This window comes from Hemitrygon akajei, chromosome 12 (genome assembly GCF_048418815.1).
Source record: "Hemitrygon akajei chromosome 12, sHemAka1.3, whole genome shotgun sequence".
Taxonomy (NCBI): Eukaryota; Metazoa; Chordata; class Chondrichthyes; order Myliobatiformes; family Dasyatidae; genus Hemitrygon; species Hemitrygon akajei.
Window position 1 is genome coordinate 44,951,897 of NC_133135.1, and position 25,166 is coordinate 44,977,062.

General features: G+C 40.7%; 1 protein-coding gene across 2 annotated transcripts in view; it reads left to right on the forward strand.

The window, feature by feature from the left end:
* The window catches only part of eps15 (epidermal growth factor receptor pathway substrate 15), a 155,681-nt gene that overhangs the window by 84,990 nt on the left and 45,525 nt on the right, over window positions 1-25,166 (forward strand). For both annotated transcript variants that reach the window (XM_073063013.1, XM_073063012.1), the window contains exon 13: window positions 6,151-6,223. In XM_073063013.1, the coding sequence (XP_072919114.1) occupies window positions 6,151-6,223 (73 nt within the window). The remainder of the gene's footprint in view (window positions 1-6,150; window positions 6,224-25,166) is intronic.

The window sequence follows — 25,166 nt, forward strand, 5'->3', positions numbered from 1 at the left end:
GAAATATAGTCTGCTGGAGGAACTTGGCAATTAAGCAGCATCTGTGGGTGGGAAGGAACTGTCGATGGTTTGGGTTGAAACTCTGCATCATAGTGAGAATAATTGATAAGACATTTAGTTTAATTTCCTATATGGATCAGTGGATGAGGAGTAGTGTGCAATGGCTCTACATTGGAGGGGAATGCCAATCCTTCAACTTTCCAATTGGTGTGTATGCCATTCAATCTGTCCTCACTGCATCACAAAGCTTTCATGGAGCTCTAATCCCCTGGTCTTTGTGCTGGTGGATGGCCTCTGCTATAGGCAATCTAGGTGCAATGCCTAGTTGGAAAGGCAATTCTCAAAGAGGGGCAAAGCTAGGGAGGACACGGTAGCAAGCAAACCTCCCAAAAAATAACAATGAAGCATCTTGTTTTCCAGATTGATAGTTTGTTTTACATGATGATAGTAGCCTAGTTATTAATGTGGTGTTCTGAAGCTATTAGTATCATTTATGAATGCAGACCTGGTATCCAAATTATTTGTCTTAGGATATTGGTAAATTGACTCCTTTATACTTTTGTTACCTTGGAAGTCTTTCTCTCAACACCACCTGAATTTTTTATTAAACAGAAATTACGTATTCAACACCTAGATGCATCCCGCACAAATTCCAACCGAGATTCTGCTGTGCATGTTTATTTATGACAAAGTAATCTTCACTTACCCTGTTTTCTAGTACCTTCATTTATAAATCAGAATCTTCCCTTTAATCATGAATCCCTCTGCCAAACACACTTTGCTGATCACACCAGTCTTCAGTCCCATCTCTGCTCTGCTGATTTGAGTTCATTGTGCGCTCACATTTCTCTAGGGAGCAGAGCGTTCACTTTAAGTGTATCTATACTCTGGGCTTCTTCCCCCAAATCTTTTCTACTTCCTACTTTATCCTACTTTCAAAACTGTTTGAAATTGCCCTGACTTCTGTTGTCAGTTCCCATTATAATTTGTATTGGAATATCATGCTTTGTTAGATGTGGAATGCAGGGTTTGTAACAATCGGTTTCTCTCTCTAAGCAACACTTTTGACTCCTGAACAGTTGATCACCAACTTGATCTCTTCAGTGCAGGTTGTATTCAGCAGAAGGAAAGATTCAAGGGAAATATTTATGCTAACTGGCAAAACTTTCTTTAAAGAGGAGGCCACAACTGTAGCTTTGTCTAATGAACAAGGTCACCAATGGATTCAATTCCCTCTATCTACTGATGATCTGAAAATGGCATAATGTAAATTTAATTATGTTTCAAATAGGCGCCATGGTTCCTATTTTGGGTCATTAGCCTTGGCTCACTTATTAATGTGTATGTGTGCAGAACTGTCAGATAAGACCTGATGTCTCCTTAGGTCAGATAGCATAGAAATACTCATGGATATAGCTGACAATAAAACTGGCTTGCAAAATAATAATAGTTTTGAGATCTGTGCTTTACTGGCAAGGCCACCATTTATTGCTCATTCCTAATAGGCATTGAGAAAACAGCTTTTTTGAACAGCTGCATTCATTGTGTTGAAACAAATCTCATAGTAGTGAGTTCCAGGAGGCAGACCTAGCACTGACGACAGGCCAGTCATGTACAGTACTTACAAGGTAGGGCATGGTATTCAAATGCTCCGCTGGTCTTGGTGTTCATGAATTGGGGACCTGTCGTTGGGGTCGCTCACATGAGGCACTGTTATTTATTTCTTCATTGGTAAGCTACAGCTGACGTGTGCCTGTTCCTGGATAGTATTGAGCTTCTTGAGTGTTATTGGAGTTATCCAGCCAAGTAGAAGCTGTTCCATTACATTCCTGACATGTACCTTGTAGTTGGTAGAAAAGCCTGGGGCTGTCAGGAGATGAATTTCTAGCTGTGGGATACCCATCTTCTGGTCTCCACTTAAAAGCATAGAAAGCCTACAGCACAATACAGGCCCTTCGGCCCATGATGCTGTGCTGAGCATGTACTTTAGAAATTACCTAGGGTTACCATAGCCCTCTATTTTTCTAAGCTTGTGGGCACAGTGTTGCTATGTGGCTGGTCCAGTTGAATTCCTGGTCAACGTGAACTGTCCACTTATAGTGGGACTCGGCAACATTAAAATGTTGGGATGTGTTAACATTTATTTTTGAGGCACACATGTTACTTGCTCTATGCAGACGTCTTCAAGGAGCGGTGCCTCAGGAAGCCAGTGTCCATCATTAAGGACCCCCACTACCCAGGACATGCCCTTTTCTCACTGTTACCATCAGGAAAGGAGGTACAGAAGCCTGAAGGTGCACACACAGCGATTCAGGAACAACTTCTTCCCCTCTGCCATCTGATTTCTAAATGGACATTGAACCCATGAACACCACCTCATACTTTCTTTTAAATTTCTGTTTTTGCACTGCTTATTTTAACTTAACTATTTAATATACATACAGTCGGCTCTTCTTATCCGTGGATTCCGCATGCGCGAATTCAACCAACCACGAATCGCGAAAACCCGGAAGTGCTCTTCCAGCACTTGTTTGAGCATGTACAGATTTCTTTTCTTGTCGTGCATCAGGATTGAAAAAAATTGGAAGTTCTCTTACTTATTAAGTCGGAGCAGGTACATCCGGTATTATTTATTGTCAGTTAGTCAAACGTTTGTCTTAGTATATAGTATATATTTGACCTTTCTATGCATATAAAACATTTAACGTATGTTTCAGTGCCGGGCTCGGGAATGGAAGTTCTCGGGACTTGGGACAGATTGCTCCCAAGTGCGCTCTTCACCGTGCCAGCTTGATGTGGACGATCAAAACTCCAAAACCCAATAATTAGACCACTGCGTTGCCTAGTAATAATTGTAGCTTTCATCGGGGCAGAGCCTTTCTCACTTTATCCTTTAAAATTGTTCTGATCATTGATCGACGTAGCCTAACGCTTTTCCAATGACCGATGGCGTTTCACCTCTTTCCAATGGCTTTATTATTTCCACTTCATTTTCAATCATGATCATGATTATTGTCGTGAACAGAAACACTGCGGATTCAGAGCTCGGCTGCTGGGTCCTAATGTCCACCGCATTAAGACAGGTTGAATAAGGAACTTGAGCATCTGCGAATTTTGGTATCCGCGAGGGGTCCCGGAACCAATCCCCCACAGATAAGGAGGGCCGACTGTATAATTACTGTAATTCTCTTTTTTTTCTATATTGATACTGTATTGCGTTGTACTGCTGCCGCAAAGTTAACAAATTTCATGACATATACCGATGATATTAATTCTGATTCAGACCCACATTTCATTATCACATATGGATCAAAACATAGAAATGCATCATTTGCAATTACAACCAGTGCACCAGTGAGGGCAGCGGCTGCAAGTGATGCTGCACATTCTGGTGAAAACAGCATGCCCACAGTGTTCTGCAGAACACACAAACAGCAGCAGCAAAATAAACTCTCCTCCCATCCCTCCCACCCACACAGGCATCCAGCCCCAGGACTCTGGCCTCTAGTCATTCATGAGTTTGACACTTGCTAATAAATCACAAATGTAATTGACCATTATGAAAATCTTTGGTATTCAACCTTGCTTTCGCCTTCAGAAGATGGCTGACACAAGAGACAAACTTTGGGGACTCCCATAGTGGTATCCTAGGGCTGAAAAGATGTTCATACAACAACTGCAATTACATTTTGTGTGAGGAAAATCTCTTGACAATATCCAGAGTGAATTGTAGCTAAGTAATACATTGAAAGAAGTGGGGGGAAATTATCAAAATCAAAAATTGTTTTTTTGTCACACTTTACCAACATTATTGTTTTTTCTTTAATTTAGTATCAAATGGAATTTTGTATGGAATGCAGTCAGGTGTGCTTCTCCAATCTCTTTCTAACCTTGCCATCAGTACTCTAAAAACGCAGTTCCAATTATCCAGTTTAAACAAAAATCATGCATCTGCACACATACTTACTCCAGAAATCTTAAGTTAGCATGCATTTTTGCCTATAGGTGAAAAATACCGAGGAGTTATTTACTGTAGAAATATTAAAGATGGGCTGCAGTGTCCCTTAATGAAGGCATAAACAATGACATGTAATGGTGTAAGCTCCTTGAGGACTTGGAGAAGGTAGAGTAAAAAAAGGCCTGTTGTATTACTTTGAGTGTGTATCACACTCCTATTTGACATGCGGTCCAAGCAGCAGGTTTTTTTGTTGATTTGGTTTTGTAGATTTGAGCTAGTTCTCTCTGGTGTATGTAGCAACTTAAATGTTTTATCTTGGATACATTTGGTGTCATTCTGTTTTTTTTAAATCAGATCCTGGTTGTCTTTTTCAATGATAAATTAATTTGAAACAATTGCATAATATATATCTTCCACATTTTGGTGAGAACTAGCAAGCAATTTGTCTTTAAAAATGCTTGGGTTGCCACCATCAATAATATTCAGAACCTCAGTTAAAACCTAATCCAGCAGCTGTATAAAACTTGGAAATAATTCTCAAGAGCTTTATTTGAAGAAATGAATGATTTCTAGTTCACTATTTGCAGGTGCATGATGTGCTTTACAAATTTGCAAATGATATATTAGTTTTGTATTTAAAAAGCCATAATTTAATATTTGTGCTATTATATCATAGCCTTTTCTTAATAAACTACCTTTTGATTTATCGTTATTGACTGCCAGCTTACTTCAGATGACCTGTTTACCTCCCTGCCACTGCTGTCTTCACCACTGTAAATTACTTCATCACACTGGCTCACAGGCTTGGTAACCACCTTCTATTTATATAACGATTCCCTTAGCAAGCTGCTGCTGCTGCAGTGTAGTTAAACAATTGTACATACCTGGCAACTCTTTAAAAAAAATCACAATCAAATATCATTAGGGCAATTCAGGAAACCTATTTTGTATCCTCTTCATTATTCTTCCCCCCCCCACCACCTTTCCACAAAGCTCGCCACATGAAATTAAATGAATGACTATGCAGAGTGGTATGTCTCCCGGGCTAGGTTGCTTTCCACGTGACTATTATTTCCTGGTTTCTGAAGAGATTCTGTAGAATCTGAAACCCTTGTCTGCGTATGTGGTGAGAGAGGGCAGGCTTACAGTTGTTGGAGAACATCAGCCTCTGCTGATTATATCATGCAGGTATGCAGTCATAGGATTCACTCATGACATTCAATTGATATGCATTTGATCTTAAACTCCTCATTTCTGAAGCTGAGCTGAGTGCCAAGTTAGAATGCACCGCAAAGATGATGCGAGTGGTAAGAGATTGTTTAAAATCTGCACGGCACCGCTCTTCACCCGATGACCGGTGAGTCTGAAAATTATCAGGGGTTGGGGGGTGGGGAGAAGAGAGGTATGTGTTATGAGGTTCAAAAGACAATTGACAGATCAAAATAAAATTGTCAGCCATATCTGTGCACTGTCAGATTCTCATTAGTGGTGACTTCATACCCGAGTAAAATTTTGCAAACATTTTCATGCCATTAATGTGATGCTATGTTAAATTTAGAATGCAAATGAAATAATTAAAATATCATGTAAGAAAGCCACAATTCATGTATGTTGTAAGATTTAGAAGCATACCAGCATTCCTGTTTTGCAGACAAAATCTTTAAATAAACAGAAAATAATAATATTTCTGTCATATTCTAAAAATTCTCTTCTTTTAAAAATGTAATTTGTTAATTAAAGGACAATATTTTTACAAAAATGTTTTGAATGTCTGTTGTTTTGATACTAATCAAAATGTTTGTGTATTGGTAGTTTAAAATTTAGTTTTGTATAAAATATAGTTTAATGGTGGGATGATGCTTTTAGCTCCTCCTCTTCCTATAAACTCTAGCTTTGATTAGCCAACAGCTCCATAGCAACAGTGACATTTGTGATGAAAAATAGTCTCATTGATTTTCGACACTGTATTTCACAGAACCCTTTCAGATATCAGGCATTTTCATTCCTCACTGAAATTAGACATTTCATTCGTAGTTTAAAAGGTTACTGATAACCTTCCCTGTTTCCTTTCAAGCACCAGCTCATTGTAAGACGATGCATTTGAAGGGCGAGTCAGGTTTTGGGAGCTGGTTAGCTGTTCCTGCTGTAGCTGATGTCCTTAAGTATACTTGCCTTGTTTGCTGGTCTTCCAGGGAGAAAAGCACTGTTGAAGTGGAAATCAAAGAAAAGGAAGAAGCGGTCAAGCAGCGAACGAGTGAGGTGCAGGCAAGTATTAATTGCACCAGTTGTTTAAGTTAAGTGATCAGCATCTGCAAAGTCATGCTGTCCTTGCTGAATTTTCAGACTGTTTATCAGATGCTGAGATTTTGCCGATTTTACTGTCCGTGAAGGGTTTTAGTTAGGATAACTGTCAGGTATGTCATGCAGAATTTTTACTGAAGCCAAGCAGTAGCTGTTTTTCAAGATGAAAAATATGGATTACTGTTGGTGAAAAATTGGTTTTACAATTTTCAAATACATCTATTAAGACAGATTAAGCCATTTGAAAAATTAACTATTAAAATAGTGAATCTGTTGTATCTAATGAATATTTTCTAATTGTTCAAGTACAGTGACTTTTTAGCTTGAACAAAATTTGTACAAGAGCTTTTTGCTTAATATTTTTGCCTGAGGCATCAACAAGCACATTGATATTTAAGTGTCTAATACAGTTTGTCAGATTCCCTGTGAGCATCGAATTATTCTCAGCTCCAAGGATACTTGCAGCAATCATCATTAATTAATCAATAAACAGTTTAGGTGTCCGTTTCTTAAAATTAAGTTCTGTTTACCCCAGCTACTATGATGTCATTAATAGAGATGGTAGCATAGTTGAAGAGGGAATAGTAAGGGGCAAACATTACCCTTTTTATTGTTGGTTATGACTGATAAAACATCATTAAATTTCCAAATCATGACCAGCTCCAAAGTGAAATTCTTTCATTAAGCATCATACCGGATTTCAGTTGCATGACGCAGCTAAGATAGCTCAAAGAAATGTAGCTGCATTGTTATTGTGTGGTAGAATTCAATTCAAAATGAATGATTGTATTACATTTATGAAAGCTTCCTAAGAGAGCTATAAGAGCAAATCTAATATTTTTGCTTAATATGTCTTTTGAGGTTTTCAGCAAAATATTATAATCTGTGCAATTTATTATTCTTTCATGAGCCCTCCCACTCATTCTTCTGTTTCTGTTTGGTTATATTTAGCAGCATCATCATACCAGCTTTAGAATGTCTACTCTAATACCTTTAAATACTGTAAATTATTGCAATTCTGATGTATATAAATTTTGCTTCAGTTTTTAAAAACAGAATTGCTGAGTACAGCAGGCAGTAAAAACACCATTTGCCAGTACTACAGGGTCTGTTTTTCTTGAGTGGATACTGCAGATTTTCAAGATACTGTGTGATTTAGCGAAATGATTAAATTTGTTTGGTTTTGAATAATATTTGGTTACTTCAGAAAGTAAATGCATTTTGATAGTCAGATACCAGGTTGTCTGAATGCATTTAACACTACTGTTTTCATCACACTATAATGGAGAGTTGTGAAACAAGAGTCTAGAGGTTTTCACACAATGTGGGTGGGAAAAAAATAGTCCTAGATTACATTTGTGCATTTGATGCCAGATTTCAAAATGGATTGAGAAAAGGGCTGCCAATATGTTGCTTAACCATCGTCTTAGTGGAGGAGGTGTATAATGCAGAGTCACGTGGAAGGCGAGAGATTCTCATACAGAGCTGTGTTGCTGTTGAATAATTTGGGCTCCAGATAATAGTTTTGACGTTTAGTCACTGAACTAAATTGTCACCTTTTGAGGTAACTGCTGAATTATTCTTCTTGGGAATCCAGATAGATGCAGCTATTTATGATGATAACTGAGTTCACTTAAATTGTTCATACATTTTAAGCTGACCAGCATTGTTTTTCTTGCAATAAAGTTTGCTTTCCATGTGAACTTTATATTGTGGCCTTTACTCTGATGGACGTACATTACAATATAATTTATAAGTAATGCAAGAGGGAAATGCTGTGCACTGTCCATCAGTTGTGGACATTGTTCCATGTACCATTTTTTAAAAAATTTACCAACATCATCTCAAAGTAATTTGCAGTCAATGAGCTGCTCATTGATGTAATGTAATGAAATTCAGCACCAGTTTGCACAGAGTGAAGTGTCATGTACATTGTCATGACTGTAAGAATTATTTGTGCTAATGATAGTGGTTGAAGGATAACATGGTCGAGGCACTGGAAAAGCAGCTTGTTTTTAAGTGGTAATGTGTGATACTTGTGTTCACCTGAAAGCATCAATGACACTTTAAATGAATGGTTCTGATAAAATTTGTGGTAGTATAGTATTTCCTGTGTGGCACTGAATTTAAACAAAAACGTGTAACAAGCTTTTGAATGGCCATCTACTACCTATTTATTCCAAAGTGATAACTGAGCTAAGACTAAATCCTATTGAACGTTTCATTCCAAAAGCTAGCAAGTTGGCTTGAGATTCTAATTTCTTCACACAATTGCGCTTGAGACAACAATGGATGTAGTGACTGCCGACGACAAGAAAGATGCAGAAAGGTTAAACTAATGTTCTAAGCACTCAAAGAGGAGCAGCTAAAACTTCTCATGATAACAAAAGAAATTGAAAGGATAATGAGCCACATGGCACTTCAAGGTTCCTCCACTATTTAGTAATGTCATGGCTGACATTATGCCTTTGGTCATATCCCTTGATTACAGTGTCCATAAATCTTAACAGTTTTAGCCTTTAATATACTCAGTGACTGGCTATTCACAATCCTAGTACATTCAAGCCTTGAGAGGAGAATTCAAACTGTTTTGTTGCTGAGAGAAGTAAGGGGATTTGAGGAATTGGCTATAATCTTCCCAACTTCTCAAGGCATCAGATCCACCTGGTTCTTGTCCATGTTTAAAACATCTCTTGTTTCTTGATGGCCTGAGTTTGGTACAATGCTTATGTCTGATCAAATCAACACTTTTTTTTAACTCCTAATTCTTGACCCATGCACTGATGATTTGGCTTCATGTTACAGGAAATTATAGTACAGATCATTTTCTGGGAATGCAATCACCTCCCTCAGTTATACTAAAAAGTAGAAATCTAATTAAATCTGACTTAGCCTGGTGAACTATTTAATTGTTGATCCTTTTCTATGAATTCAGATCTTTGAGCCCAACATCTGTAACACTTTGGCCCTTGTCCATCTTTAAAACATCCCTTGTTTCTGGCTAGCCAGGTTTTGACACAATCAAATCAGGTATGATTGATGCAATTCATTTGTTAACACTCTTTATTTGTGTGATTTTTTTCATTCTGTTGGCTTTAGATTGGTTAAACTTTCATGTCTGACGAGAACTGGAGAGAAATGTAATGTAAATGAGGCAATGCATCTATACTGAGTCAAGTTTATTGTAAATCAAAGTTATTAGTCATTTAACTGCAGTGATGATGTGCACTGGCACCATGGTTCTAATTCACAGCCTAATTGCATGCTCTTCTCCCTGCGTTTCCTTTTTTGAAAATTGGTTAATTTGAGAGAATGTGGCTGTTGAAACCAATAACATCAGAAATCAAAAAATCAACTTTATTATCCTGTGTGCAATTACATGTATGCACATGGACAATGATAAAGTCTTTGCAGCAGCATCACTCTCTATAAAAACCTGGTAATCCCTGTGATTGATCCCTATTGCCTGGTAATCAGACTTGTAAGCCACAAATAGTGTGGAAGTGGATGAATATGTTTGTTGGAATTCAGGATTTCTTTGCATTGAAGCACATATGTCTTGTATTAAGTTCATGGGTGGAGGATTTATTGATAGCCACTTTAATCATGTTGTCATGAATAATTGGCTTTGACAGTTTAGGCAAAGAACTGCACATTCTAAAGAATTTCTAGGCAGTGTTACTTTGTGGCAGTGCTAATGTGACCATTAAATAATGTTGGCTATGTTGGGTTTGGATGCTTTCTGTATTTGGAGTTTTCCAGCTCCCTTGGTTGGGGTGATGAGACAAACAGTTCAGAATTGCAGCTAACAAAGAAGTAATCATGTTATGTTCAAAGTAAATAAATGTCACCATATACTGTACAACCCGGAGATTCATTTACTTGTGGGCATACTCAATAAATCCAGTAGCCATAATAGAATCAGTGAAAGACCTCACCAATAGGGGTGGACAACCAGTGTGCAAAAGGTAACAAAGTGCAAATACAAAAATGAAAAAAAGAATAATAATAGTAAATAAGTATTAATTATTGAGAACGTGAGATGAAGTGTCCTTCAAAGTGAATCCATAGGTTGTGGAAAGTTCAGTGATAGGGTAAGTGAAGTTACCCCCTCTGGATCAGGCACCTGTTGGTTGAGGGGTAAGAACTGTTCCTGAACCTGGTGGTGTGAGGTCTAAGGCTCCTGTACCACCTCCCTGATGGCAGCAGCGAGAGGAAAGCAAGACCTGGGTGGTGAGGGCCCCTGATGATGGATGCTGCTTTATATTTTTTTTAATTTTGTTGAGATACAGCATCGAAAAGGCCCTTCCAGCCCTTTGAGCTGCGCCACTCAACAGTTCCCCAATTTAATCCTAGCCTAATCACGGGGCAATTTACAATGACCAATAAACTACCAAAATGTATATCTTTGGACTGTGGGAGGAAACCCATGCAGTCATAAGGAGAATATGCTAACTCCTTACAGGTAGCAGCGGGAATTCATGTATAACGCTCCATGTAGATGTGCTCAATGGTGGGGAGGACTCTACCTTTGATGGAGTGGGCTGAAACCATTATTTTTGTAGGATTTTCTGTTCAAGGGCATTCACAAACTACTCAGGAAGTTGAGGTGCTGCCATTCTTTCTTTGTAATTGCACTTGCATGTTGGGCCCAGGACAGGTCACTGAGATGATAATACCGCTGATCCCCTGATGAAGACCTGACAGATATCTCCATTTCTGCTGAATGGATGAATCATCAAGGTAAAGCAAATGCATCGCCCTGATTAAGATTTTTACTGTGGGTATCATTTTAGCAGTTCTGTAATAGCAGTCTGTTCTGCTTTCACCCTATTTGGGTTTGAGCTGAGGTAAGAGGCTTTGTTGTGCACCTTAGGAATGTGGTGTCAGCCAGTCAGGATGGTGGAAATGGGAGAAGGTTCTGGTGAACAGTGGTGTTAGGAGGTTTTTTTTTGGGCGGGAGCTGGGAGGACACAGGGGGGAAGATGGCTGAGGATGCCATCCCTGTTGCACAAGGTACTTTGTGCAGATGAATTGCTTCAAGGAGGAAGGAGCAATACTCCCGTGGGAGATCTGTTTGTTCAAGATGGATTTCGAGCAACATTCAGAAGGTTGTGTGTGCTTTCACACAGACTGTGGGTCCAGCACACGAGTGACAGACAAGAATAATGGGCCCTTTTTGGTTTTTTCTTTCTTTCCATTAACTGTTTGCTTAAGTTAACATTTTTAAGTATACTACTTTATAATTGTATGAAGTGTACAAGCTGTTATTTTTTTGCTGACGGGCTGTTGCAGGGGTAGAAAATCACACAGCAGTCACACAAACTGGGGTCTGGGTGGGCGAGGCATCCCAACCTCAGGGATTTGGCTGAACCAAAGTTGTGTTCACCCTAGACATACGAAGCCTGAGACAGGTGGGTTTCTCACCGCGGAGTCCGCGGCTGTTAGTGAGGGTCCGAGATGCCCAGTAAAAGGGGGATTCACAAGTATGGAATAATTTTCAGATCTAAATTTATTAATGTGTACCTAGCTTTGATATAAATATAGTTATAAAAAGTAGCACCATTATTAAAAACAAAAAATGCTGGAAACTCTCAGCAAGTCAGACAGCTGAGAAATAAAAATAACCTTTCAAGCTGAAGACTTCCATCAGGACAAGGAAAGATGGAAGTAACTCTTAAGTTACTTTGAGAATGGGGAAGAGATGGAGTAAATGGAATATCTGATAGTGAAGGCAACACAAGTGAATCTGCAGATGCTGGAAATAAATAAAAACACAAAATGCTGGCAGAACTCAGCAGGCCAGACAGCATCTATGGGAGGAGGTAGTGACGACGTTTCGGCCCGAAACCCTGAGTAAGGGTTTCGGGCCGAAACGTCGTCACTACCTCCTCCCATAGATGCTGTCTGGCCTGCTGAGTTCTGCCAGCATTTTGTGTTTTTTTATCTGATAGGGAAGGTCAGGTTGGGCGTGATCATAAGCTGTTGAAGAAACCTGGTTGCTGTTTATTGAGATCAGTTAGAGAATGACACAAGCTAAGTGACATGTATTAAAAAATGTATAATACAAAGCTTAGGAAGTGCTCAGTAAGTGTGTGGAGGGTAAAACTGAGTTAATACGACAGATTGGTGATCTGCAGTACAACAGGTTAGAGTACGAGTGGGGTGGAAAATTCAAGTGTTGGCAACTAGAAGATCAAGTTCACCTGTGTATACTGCACCTAGACTTTTTTGTCTGCAATGTAGAGGAGAGTACATCATGAAAAGCTGTACACTTGATTGGAAGGATTGCAAGTGAATTACATCTTCTCTGTATGGGTGTCTGGATGGTGGAAAGTAGAGGGCCAAAACATCAGGTTGCATGGAAAGCGGCATGAGCGAGGGAATGGTTGATGAGCGGATCAGGGAATTACAAATGGATGGCCCCTTAGGAGTTTTGAAAGAGGATGAATGAGAAAAACATCTGATGGTGGGATCTCTATGGAGGTGATGGAAGTAGTGAAAGGATGATCAATTGAATATGGAATCTGGTGGGATGGAAGTTGATGATCAGGAGAACTCTTTCCAGTAGCAGAGTGGTAACAATCAGGGGGTCTAAGCTCTTAATCCTAAGACATGTATTTGAATCCCACTATATCAGCAGGGAATTTAAATTCAAGTAATTAAATAAAAATGGAATTTTAAAATATGGCTATTTTCATTAATAGTGAAAGCATAGGATCCTTGTGCAGCCTCTGTGTTTCTCTACTATCTTTCTGAGAAAGAACTGCCTTTCCAATATAATTTACTCTTTACTGGATGACGACATTGATTAAATGATATCTTGAGTGAGATGTACTCATTTCAGACTTCAGCTTCGATATGAGCAACTTCTCACAGTTGCAAGCATTGCATTGTGGAGATTTCTGAAATTCTCTGCCCAGGGGGAACTGCCAAATTACTTTCCCAAATGGACAAGAAACGCAATAAACCATGCTTTCCCTGCACATCAGTTTCAGGTTAGATACTCCAGACTGCACTGACATTGCCTGCATTACCAGATGAGCATCTTTCCCAGTTGAGAGGGATTCCATCTCCTCAGCATCGGGCTGTTTTGTAATGCTAGGTCACTACCTCCTGAATTTCTTTACTTTATTGCAGGTAACAGCCTTGATTCATTGACTTTTCACTACTCCTTCATGGACTTTATTCCACTCAGCTCACTAGTTGACTATTGAGTACCCAGGGATTTCATTCATAAATGTGGTTCACAGGTTGTATCAATATGTTGAATACAGCTTTAGTGTAGGGTGAGAGCAATGCCACCACCACAACACATGATAGCAGACTCTAGTGCTTAAGGTTGTCACATCCTGTGAAGCTCTGTCACCTTGGGTTAGTTGTATCTTCCTCAAAAGGAAGAGATGCTTCTATATACAATATATTCAGCACTCTGCATACAGTGGATTCCGGTTAATTGGGACACATCAGGATCAGTACATTTTAGCCCATTTAAGCGACTGCCCCAACTAGCTGAAATTTCATGGAAGTAGTTAAAAAGGTATGAAAAGAAAACACTAACTACCATTTAACTGAGTAACAGATTATGTATTTAAATGAAATACAGAACAAATTTGAACATTATTAATACTATACAGTACTATAAAACTGTGCTTTAGTTCCTAATAATTGGTTTGGTGGTTGTCTGTTGTACCTGATGATGACAGGGAGCCTGTGTAGGAGAGTTTTTAAAGTGGGGAAATGCCATTGTGGGGCATTTCCACTTCTCAACCTTGGAAGTCCAGGTTCAATCGTACGAATGTTGTCACAACTGCTCTTCCTTGGTTGCAGTGGTTGACTATGACTGTGCCTTGTTATGCCCTTCACTCTCTACAAAGCTTTGCAGAACCCCCTTCCTGGCCATTGATAGGTTTCATCTGCCCAGTCTGCCAGAGCTGACTTTGCATGATAGGATAGGCAATGTCCCTATCTCACCAGAGTATAAAGCCTGCCAGCTATCCTCACCTGGTTTAGCCCACCTGTCGAAGTGATGTGTTGCGGTGTGCCTGCTGGTTGTATGCAACAGGTCCTTGCAGTACACGTGAGAGCTGAGTGTATGCTGCTGTGTTCTTTAGATTTACTGTAAATGAACAAAGTCAGCACAGACACCTAGTGTAGATAATGGACTGTCTTCATACAATTTTCCGAAGATTGCATCCTCCAAATCTATACTTACATTGCAACATTCAAGGTATCTTAAAATTTTTCAAAAGTTCCTAACTTACTGAAGTAATGAAATAGTTTCATTTTCATTCCCATTTCTAACATCTCCAAGCCTGAATGCTTGAAACTGCAGTGAGAAAAACAGTTCAGAATTGTCTTACTGCTTATTTCTTGCCAACTATCAGTGACAAAATTACTGTTTTTTAAGAAGCACACACAATTGGCGCTATTTAAAAACTGTTCAATTTAAGCACAGTGTAGTGTCTTAACACCACACAACTGTACACATCTGACACAAGTTAGAAACTTCTTGGCAACAGTCCCCTGCCACAATTACGTGAGATAGAGTCCTAAATAAACGAAAGGAATCCTGCCTATTTTCTTGATTAGTTTTTGTTCTTTAAGAGTTTCCCAATAAGAAGGTTGCTGAATTAACCAATGGCCCAATTAACCAGAATCCACTGTATTCAGTTTTTAGTGTGGGGAAAAAAAAGCAGAGAGTTGAATAAGCAATTAAAGCTCATGGTCTCTTCTCATTGTTACCATCGGGGGGAGTACAGGAGTCTGAAAGCGTACACTCAACAATTTTGGAATGGATAATTTTTCCCCTTTGCCATTGGATTTTTAAATGGACATTGAACCCATGAACACTAACTCACTCTTTTTTTCTCCTCTTATTGCACTAATTTAATTTAACTTTTTAAATATATATTTACTGTAATTTACAATTATTATTGCAATGTACTGCTGCCACATAACAAATTTCACAACATTTGCAAGTGATATCAAACTGGATTCTGAAGCATTTATGATACAATGTGGTTAGGATGATGTGTGTACCTGAGAAAACAGATAAATTTTAAGAAGCCTAATGTAACATGTCCTGTAATGCTTCTATGACTGTAAAGGAAGTCCAGCACCTTTAGATGCAGATCTTCCATAAGCTTCAAGTTAAACTTTGACGAAATCTGAATGTTGTGGTTGGACACTGGAAAGAGGGGAGAAACATAAGACTAAAAAGCATCTTGCTTACTTTGAGAAATATCTGGTTTTCTTCAAATGTTATGAAACTGTGTAGTTTGGAGCAGGCTGCTAGAGATGTCTCTGTGTTAAAAATGCTGGCTACTTTAATAATTAATTAGAAAGGTAATTTGCAGTATGGTGCAAATACTATTATATTTTTATCCTTTCACAAGAAATTAATATCTCATTTATTGCCCATTCTTAATTACCCTTGAATTAAATATTTTACCAGCCTTCCCACAATGCATTTAAGGATTAATTACATTGCCTGGAATCTCATAAGCCAAATCAGGTGTGGTTAACAAATTTGTTATCCTACAGGGCATTAAAGAGCTAGATGGAATTTTAAGATCAAGTGGGAAGGTTCATAGTCACTGATGACAGTCTTCTATTCCAAATAATTGCATCCACGATTTGAACTCTTGTTTCTGGATCATTAATCCAGATACCTTGGTAACAAATCCAGCAGTATCATTACTGTGTGCTGGGGCATTCTTGGCTGTCATATTGATAGAATATTGAGGATATCAAGGAGAAGGAGTAGAAGAAGAGTTACCAAGGGAGATAAAAGGGTGGTTAATAAACCATTTTAAATTGAGCATTGAATAACAGGATTTAAGAAGCAGTTGTACATTGAAATTCACACTTTCACAAGCTTATCTTGCCGTGCCTATAGAAATATCCCTCCCCCCCACCAGAAGTTTTCATGGTTTATTTTACAACATTGAATCGCAGTAGATTTAATTTGGCTTTTTTGATGCTGATAAACAGAAAAAGACTCTTTCGTGTCAAAGTGAAAACATCTCTACAAAGTGATCTAAATTAGTTACAACCATAAAACACCAAATAATTGATTGGGTAAGTATTCACACCCTTCAAGTTAGTATTTAGATGCACCTTTGGCAGCAATTACAGCCTTGAGTCTGTGTGGATAGGTCTCTATCAGCTTTGCACATCTGAACACTGCAATTTTTCTCCATTCCTCTTTACAAAACTGCTCAAGCTCTGTCAGATAGATAGATAGATAGATACTTTATTCATCCCCATGGGGAAATTCAACTTTTTTCCAATGTCCCATACACTTGTTGTAGCAAAACTAATTACATACAATACTTAACTCAGTAAAAAATATGATATGCATCTAAATCACTATCTCAAAAAGCATTAATAATAGCTTTTAAAAAGTTCTTAAGATTGCATGGAGATTGTGAGTGAACAGCCCTTTTCAAGTCCAGCTACAAAGTCTCAATTGGATTGAGGACTGGGCTCTGACTTGGCCACACCAGGACATTAACTTTGTTGTTTTTAAGCCATTCCTGTGTAGCTTTGGCTTTATGCTTGGAGTCATTGTTTTACAGTAAAACAAATCTCCCTAGTTGCAGATTGCATCCAGTTTTCTTCCAGGATTTCCCTGTACTGTATTTTGCTGCATTCATTTTACCCTCTACCTTCAAAAACCTTCCAGGGCCTGCTGCAGTGAAGCGTCCCCACAGCATGATGCAGCCATCACCAGGCTTCACAGTAGGGATGTTGTGTTTTTGATGATATGCAGCGTTTGGTTACGCCAAACAGAGCATTTAGTCTGAAGGCCAAATAGCTCAATTTTGGTTTCATGAGACCATAGAACCTTCTTCCATCTGATTTCAGAGTCTCCCAGACACCTTCTGGCAAACTCTAGCTGAGATTTCATGTGAGTGTTTTTTTCAATACTAGCTTTCTCTTTGCCACTCTCCCATAAACCTGCAACTGGTGAAGCACCCAGGCAACATTTGTTGAATGCGCTGTCTCTCCCATCTCAGCCACTGAAGCTTGTAACTCCTCCAGACTCATCATAGGTTTCTTGGTGGCCTCCCTCACTGGTCCCCTTCTTCCACGGTGACTCAGTGTTTGAGGACAGTCGGCTCTGGGCAGATTTACAGCTGTGCCAAATTCTTTCCATTTCTTGATGATTAACTTAACTGTACTCCAAGGGATATTCAGTGACTTCAAAATTTTCTTGTATCCATCTCCTGACATGCTTTTCAATAACCTTTTTGGAGAGTTGCTTGGAGTGTTATTTAATGGAGTAGTTTTTGCCAGGATACTGACTCACCACCCACTGAACCTTCCAGATACAGATGTATTTTTACTACAATCAATTAAAATGCCTTGACTGCACAGAGGTGATCTCCATTTAACTAATTATGTGACTTCTAATGCCAATTGGCTGCACCAGTGATAATTTGGTGTGTCATATTAAAGGGGGTGAATACTTATGCAATCAATTATTTTATGTTTTATGTTTGTAATTTAATTTGGATCACTTTGTAGAGATCTGTTTTCACTTTGACACGAAAGAGACTTTTTCTGTTGATCAGTGTTGAAAAAACAGTAAAACATGAAAACTTCCAAGGGTGATGAATACTTTTTATAGGCACTGTACATGGAAACATTTGAAACAGGGCGGGAGTAAACTATTTAGGCCCTCAAGCCTGTTCTACCATTCACTAACATTATGCCTGAGCCACCCTTGCCTCAACACGTTTCCTGTGCTTTCCTGAAGACATTCGATAAGGTGCCACATAAAAGATATCCATTAGATATGGATGCATGGAGTCGGGGGTGATGCAGGGGTCAGTGCTGGGCCTGCAACTGTTCACAATATACATTAACGATCTGGAAGAGGGGACCGAGTGTAGTGTGTCTATAAGTTTGCTGATGACACTTTATTGAGTGGAAAAGCAAATTATGTAGAAGATACGGAGATCCTGCAGAGAGATATAGATGGATTAAGTGAGTGGCAAGGTTCTGACAGGTGGAGTACAATGTTGGTAAATGTGAGGTCATCCACTTTGGAAGGAAAAATGGAAGTTCAGATGATTATTTAAATGGTAAAGGATGGCCAGATCAACCATGATCTTATTGAGCAGGTTTGAAAGGCCAAATGGCCTACTGCTGTTCCTATTTCTTAATGTTCTCCCCATGCCACGACTCCCTTCTACAATAAATGTATGAATAGTCAATGTGGCAGTTGATAGTTATTCTGCCTCCACAGCTGTCTAAGGTGGAGAATTCCAAAGAGTCATGAACGTGAGGAAAGAGATTCACAGAGTAGGAGGATATCCATTATCCGAAATGGGTGACCTCTTACTCTGAAACTATTCCTTATGCTTCTAGTTACCATCTCTACAGGAAGTGTCCACCCTGTCATTTCTCTTCAGAGTTTTTGTTTTAATAAAATTACCTTGCATTCAGTTAAACTCCAGTGAGTTTAGGCCTATCCTTCATTGTTGATCAACCTCTTAGTTCTAACTTCCAACTGCATTGCTACCAATGTAAGCATATGATAAACATTTGTCGAATCTCTGCCTCACGATGCTAGTGATCTGTCTCAATTTGTTTCCATTTTCTCCTGTGACCTCCGTGTGCTTTTGTTTCCTCTGACACCCCAAAGACAGGGTTGGTTAGGTTAATTGGCTGTTTAAATTGTGTCTGTGAGTGCATTAACTATAGAGGCCAAAACTACATATATTACTTCTTGGTCAGGCGCTCCCTAGTTTTATACCCATTATCACTTGTCCAGAATTTCTAAGTACTAGCTTTTCAGACTACTTGCCATAAAGATGTTGTATTTTCCTATATTATGCTACATCTCTCAACTTCATGCCTACTCCTTAATCCACCTATGTTCTCATGCAGGCTTCCTCTATCCTCACGACTTGATTACCCATCTTTCTTGGTAGCATCAACAAATCTGGCTCCAAATTTTAGTTGAAATCTTCTCAAGTTTACAGTAGTCTATTTGTAATTCAAACTGCAGAGCTCTTGTTGAGTACTGAGCAAAACCAGCTTGGTGGTTCACAACAGTTTTCATCCAGACTTCTGATATTGTCAGAATTGTTCAGTTTGTACATTCACCCTGTGAGTGCTTGATGGCTGACATGGACTCAGCTAAAGAGATTGCTTCAGTGCTGTGCTGTATGACTCTATAATTCTATGATGTACAATCCAATCATTGCTAGGATTCCCTATGCCCATCTTTCTAGCTTCAGTTCTTTTTTTTTGCCAGCTCTTCATACTCTGGATTTCTTGAGGTTTGCATTTTCATGTAGGATTAGGGTCAACATAGAAATCTACAGCACATTACAGGCCCTTTGGCCCACAATGTTAGGCCGACCATGCAACCTACTCTAGAAGCTGCCTAGAATTTCCCTACTGCATAGCTCTCTATTTTTCTAAGCTCCATGTGCCTATCTAAGAGTCAATTAAAAGACCCTATTGTATCTGCCTCTAACACTGTCACTGGCACGCACCCACCACTCTGTACATTTTCAAGCACCTTAAAACTATGCCCCCTCATGTTAGCCACTTAAGCCCTGGGAAAAAGCCTCTGGCTATCCACACGATCAATGCCTCTCATCATCTTATACACCTCTATCAGGTCACCTCTCATCCTCTGCCGTTCCAAGGAGAAAAGGCCAAGTTCACTCAACCTACTCTCATAGGGCATGCTCCCCAATCCAAGCAACATCCTTGTAAATCTCCTGTGCACTCTCTCTATAGTATGGACATCCTTCCTGTAGTGAGGTGACCAGAACTGAGCACAGTGCTCCAAGTGGGGTCTAACTAAGGTCTTGTAGAGCTGTAACATTATCTTATGGCTCTTAAACTCAATCCCTTGTTATTTCTGTGTAGGTAGTGACTTGGTGACTGTTTATCAATTGTCCTTATTGAAACACTCTGGTTTCCTCGACTGCGTAAGTCTGGGGAAGACAATCTCTGGCCCCGCCAAACGTGTGAGATTGAGGTGTAAACCTACCCCCAAACCCCCTGTTTATGTGGATGCTGTGTAATTCGTTACCCTGTTACAAATGAGTGCCACAAAATAACAAGACAGTTCACCACATACACTTAAAAGATTTAGCTTTATAATTCGTAATTTGACTAACCAGTAAAGATAGAACTAAAAAAGGAAAGGGCCCATTTTAATGTAACGGTCTAATGTTCACAAATTGGAGCTCATGGTTTCCCTGTCTCCGACCCTCCATCGATTACCTCGAGCTTTGTCGAATCACAGCCCCACTCTGGGTTGAATCCTACGACCTCTTCTCTCTGGCATCTTCTCTTTTCATCTCTCTCTCACAAAAGCCTCAAGCCCAACCTTAGTGTCCCTCACCTGAGAAAGCTCCCCTTAATTCAACCATACTAATTGGATGGCAGATAATTCTGCTATCTCTAATCTTCAACAGTAACCCGAGCATAAGCGAAAAACAAGCAGCTCGCACAGAACAGCACAAAATGAAATACAGAGCAGCATAACAGTAAAATGTATGTACCAGGGCATTACATTCTCCCCCCACCAAAATAGTCATGTCCTCATGACGAAAATAATTTATGCTGTCACTAATAACACTGTTTTCAAAGGAATTTCGTGATGTCAGAACCTCCAATCTATTAGGTAATGACATATCTCACTAAGGAGATATCCGTAGCACTCTGTTTGCCCACTGCTACGTAGGCCAGTGTAGCTGGGGGTCTCCTGATTCTTTGAGACCTCCTTACTCCAATACCTATTCTGCAGGTTCCGACACTCCATGGGATACTGCTGGTCTGTCTGAGGCCTCCCTTGGTCTATCATTCATGCCGTACTGCAACTCAGATTCCTCTGCCACTTGCTGAGCTCCGCTTCATCCCCTTCATGGTCCCACTGAAACCCGGCCTGTCCACAGATTTCATCTGCCTCAGTGTGAGAAGGGTTAGGAGTCTCTTCCTCAATCAGTGGGCAGTTAGCAAAAGGCAGCTTTTACTAGCTTTTACACCCCCATTTCCTGATCCTCCATATCCCATTCAGTGGCAGGGTCAGTCTACTCTTTCATCGCTGCTGGTCCTTCAGTCTCTCCGCATCACTGCAGAGTCCTCTTACTAGGTGTACGGTCCAGGTCAGGATCTGGGTCAACACACACCACTTGTCCCAGATGTAGAAGGTGGTTCTGATGGAGAATCTTGACAGGCCCATTCCCATCCTCTGGTTTCACCCGGATAACTGGTATGCTTGGCATCTGACTCTCTGCTACATAGGGTGGCGCCCAGTGCCAATTTATGCTTCCCAGGTAGCCCCAAATTCCTTATGAGGACTTGGTCTCCTGGCATAAGTAGGGAGAACCTGACCTTTTGATCAATATAGGCATCTGTTAGTCTCGTGAGACCATGAATTTGCGCCTTGGAAGGTTTCCAGGGGGCAGGCCTGGGCAGGGTTGTATGGCAGTTGCCCAAGCTGCAAGCCTTCCCCTCTCCACGCCACTGATGTTGTCCAAGGGAAGGGCACTAGGACCAAGCAGCTGGGCACCAGTGTCGTCGCAGAGCAATGTGTTGTTAAGTGCCTTGCTCAAGGACACAACACGCTGCCTCAGCTGAGGCTCGAACCAGTGACCTTCACATCACTAGACCAATGCCTTATCCACTAGGCCACGCGCCAACACCAACCTTTTGATCATACCTCCTCTTATTTCCTTGATTCTGCTTGGCAGCTGCGACCTCAGCTAATTCATAAGCTTTTTTCAGCTCCCTTCTCATATCAGACACACTCTTCTGATGAATCTTCAGTGGTAGGTCATCCTCGTCAGTCACAAAACAGTGGGCAACCTCACCTTACAACCAAACATCAGATAATATGGTGAGTACCCGGTGGCTTCATTTCATGTAGCAGTGGACCAGATGTCCAGTATGTTGACTCCACTTGTTCTTTTTGCTGATCTCCAAGGTTCCGAGCATGTCTAGCAAGGTCTGATTAAATCTTTTCGGCCGGGGATCACCCTGTGGGTGATAAGGCGTAGTCCTGGACTTCTCTACTCCAAGCATGCTCAATAACTCGTGTATGAGACTACTCTCAAAATCCTGTCCCTATCACTATCCTGGGGAGGCCATAATAAATGAAATACTTCTCCTATAATGCTTCAACCACCGTGGACGCCCTCTGGTCCTTGGTAGAGAAGGCTTGCGCGTATCTGGTGTAGTGATCCATAATGACCAAGACATTTGCCATGTTGCTAGTATCAGGCTGTATTGACAGGAAATCCATACACACCAGATACAGGACACCCCCTCTGCTGGCATCTGTATACAGTACATATGGCAATTGGGGGTCTGCAAAAGCTAGCACAGGCACTTTCGTCAGCAGCTCCTTCAGCGATTGAAAGGCTTCTTCACATTTCACATCCCATCTCACTCCAAAAGTGAAGGGCTAAAAGTGAAGGGCTTAGTCTGAAGGGCTAAGATCATCTTTACCATCCTCTCCTTTTGTCCTCCTCCCTTTCTTCCGCAAGGGAGAGGGGTGCATCTTATGAGACAGTCGAAGACCCTGAGTGATCAGATCCTGGGTCTGGGTGCCTTTCGCTATTTGGTCCATTCTTAACTGATCCACCTCAGCCATCGGAATAACCCCTCTAGGCTGTAAGCAATTTAGCTGCCTCTCTAGCTGAAAAATGTAGGCAGAAAGCTTCTACCCCTTCTCCTGACACATGTTCTGAAACCCTGTCATGAGCTCCATTGGGCTTCCCGTCATGCCAAACATCTTTTCTAGTGCTTGGATGTAGGCCGCAGAGTGGCAAAGGGGTTCTGTGTCTTTACAGCTCTCACTACGTCAGCAGCCCGGCTTCTCAAACACTCAACCAATCGCTCAATTGCTGTCTTTTTACATCATGAGATCACTGCCACTCATCTAACAAATGAGATGTCTGCTCTGCCCAGATCTCATACTCTTCTTCCCCCTCAGGGGTGGGCTTCACCCCTGAGAGCATTCTCAGTTTTCGATAGCTAGGATCCTCTGCCTGGGCACTGGGCCATTTATTCACCAGGGAGGTAAGGGTGAATACCAACTCAAAGTCCCACTCTTCACCTCCCTGGTGAATAAATTGGGGACTCATTAGACATTCCAAATCAGACCACTCCTTCCCTTTGCTCCGCAGAAACGAGAGCAACCAGTCTTTGAAGTTTCCGCCCCCAGCTATGGGAGACTCGGCTTGCAATTTGGCCCACTCTGCTGCACTCTACTCCTCCCGGAAAGTATGGACAGTCCATGCCCCCCCCCCCCCCCCTTCCAGGGCCCCAATAGTACCAGGCAGTTCCATTGCCATTACGTCAGCGCTAGTCTGGACTAAAACAATGTCTTTGTCCGCCATTTTATCAAACTTCCGCTCCACAATCATAACTGTTCCTACTGCTTTAACAGTATTTAAAGTTCGAATTAACAATTCATTATGGATACGAATGTCTACCCCACTCAACACGCACGCATTCATTGCCACTAACCACATGGATTTGCACCACCGCTCAACCCCGGGAGCATCCATAACCACGTATTGTAATCACTTTACCGGACAATAGTTTAGCACAGATTTAAACACACAGCCCACTGGATCCATGCTCAGGGCAATCACACGGCATCCAACGAAATATATCCCGGGCGATACACCCACAATGGAACACTGGTTTCCTCGGCTGTGTAATCCTGGGGAGGACCATCTCCGGCCCTGCCGCACGTGTGAGTGAGCCCCCCACCCCCACCCCAAAACTCCCTATTTGTGTGGATGCTGAGTAATCCTGGGGAGGACCATCTCCAGCCCTGCTGCACGTGTGAGTGAGCCCCCCCCACCCCAAAACTCCCTATTTGTGTGGATGCTGTGTAATCCTGGGGAGGACCATCTCCGGCCCTGCAGCACGTGTGAGTGAGCCCCCCCACCCTAAAACTCCCTATTTGTGTGGATGCTGTGTAATCCTGGGGAGGACCATCTCCGGCCCTGCCGCACGTGTGAGTGAGCCCCCCCACCCCAAAACTCCCTATTTGTGTGGATGCTGTGTAATTCGTTACCCTGTTACAAATGAGTGCTGTGAAATAACACAGTCCACTGCATACAATTAAAAGATTTTAGCTTTATAATTCATAATTTGACTAAAGGGTTAGTAAGAAAAGAACAAAAATAAAGAAAAGACCCATTTTAATGAAACAGTCTAATGGTCACAGATTGGAGCTCACTGTTTTCCTGTCTCCGATCCTCCATCGATTACCCTGGACTTCGTCAAATCACAGCCCCGCTCTGGGTCGAATCCTACGACCTCTTCTCTCTGGCATCTTCTCTCTCTTCATCTCTCTCTAACAAAAGCCTCAAGCCCAACCTTAGTGTCCCTCACCTGAGAAACCTCCCCTTAATCTGACCATCCTAACTGGATGGCAGACAATTCTCCTATCTCTTATCTTCAACAGTAACCCAAACATAAGTGGAAAACAAGCACTTGTACAGAACAGCATAACAGTAAAAATACATTATTCTTTGGAGACTTGAAACAGTTGTGCATTCAGTCCTTGTGAGGTTGAAATGGAAGTAGTCCTTTTCTTTTGGAGCTCCACTACCTAGAGAGTGTCAAACTGGAAATGCCACAGCTTTTAACACCTAATTTTCACAGTATATCACTTGAGACATTGACTTCTTTCTTTTTCCATCTTTTTATTATCATTATTAATAACAACAAACTAAAATTGGTACATAAATAATGGGATTACAAACGTACATATTTCAACTAACTATAAAAGATTACAAGAACAATGATTACAGTATAAATAAGTATTCCCACATCGTAAATGATACAATATACAAACAAACAAGGCAAACCTAGGTGTATCATAATATAAAACAAAAAGAAATAAGAA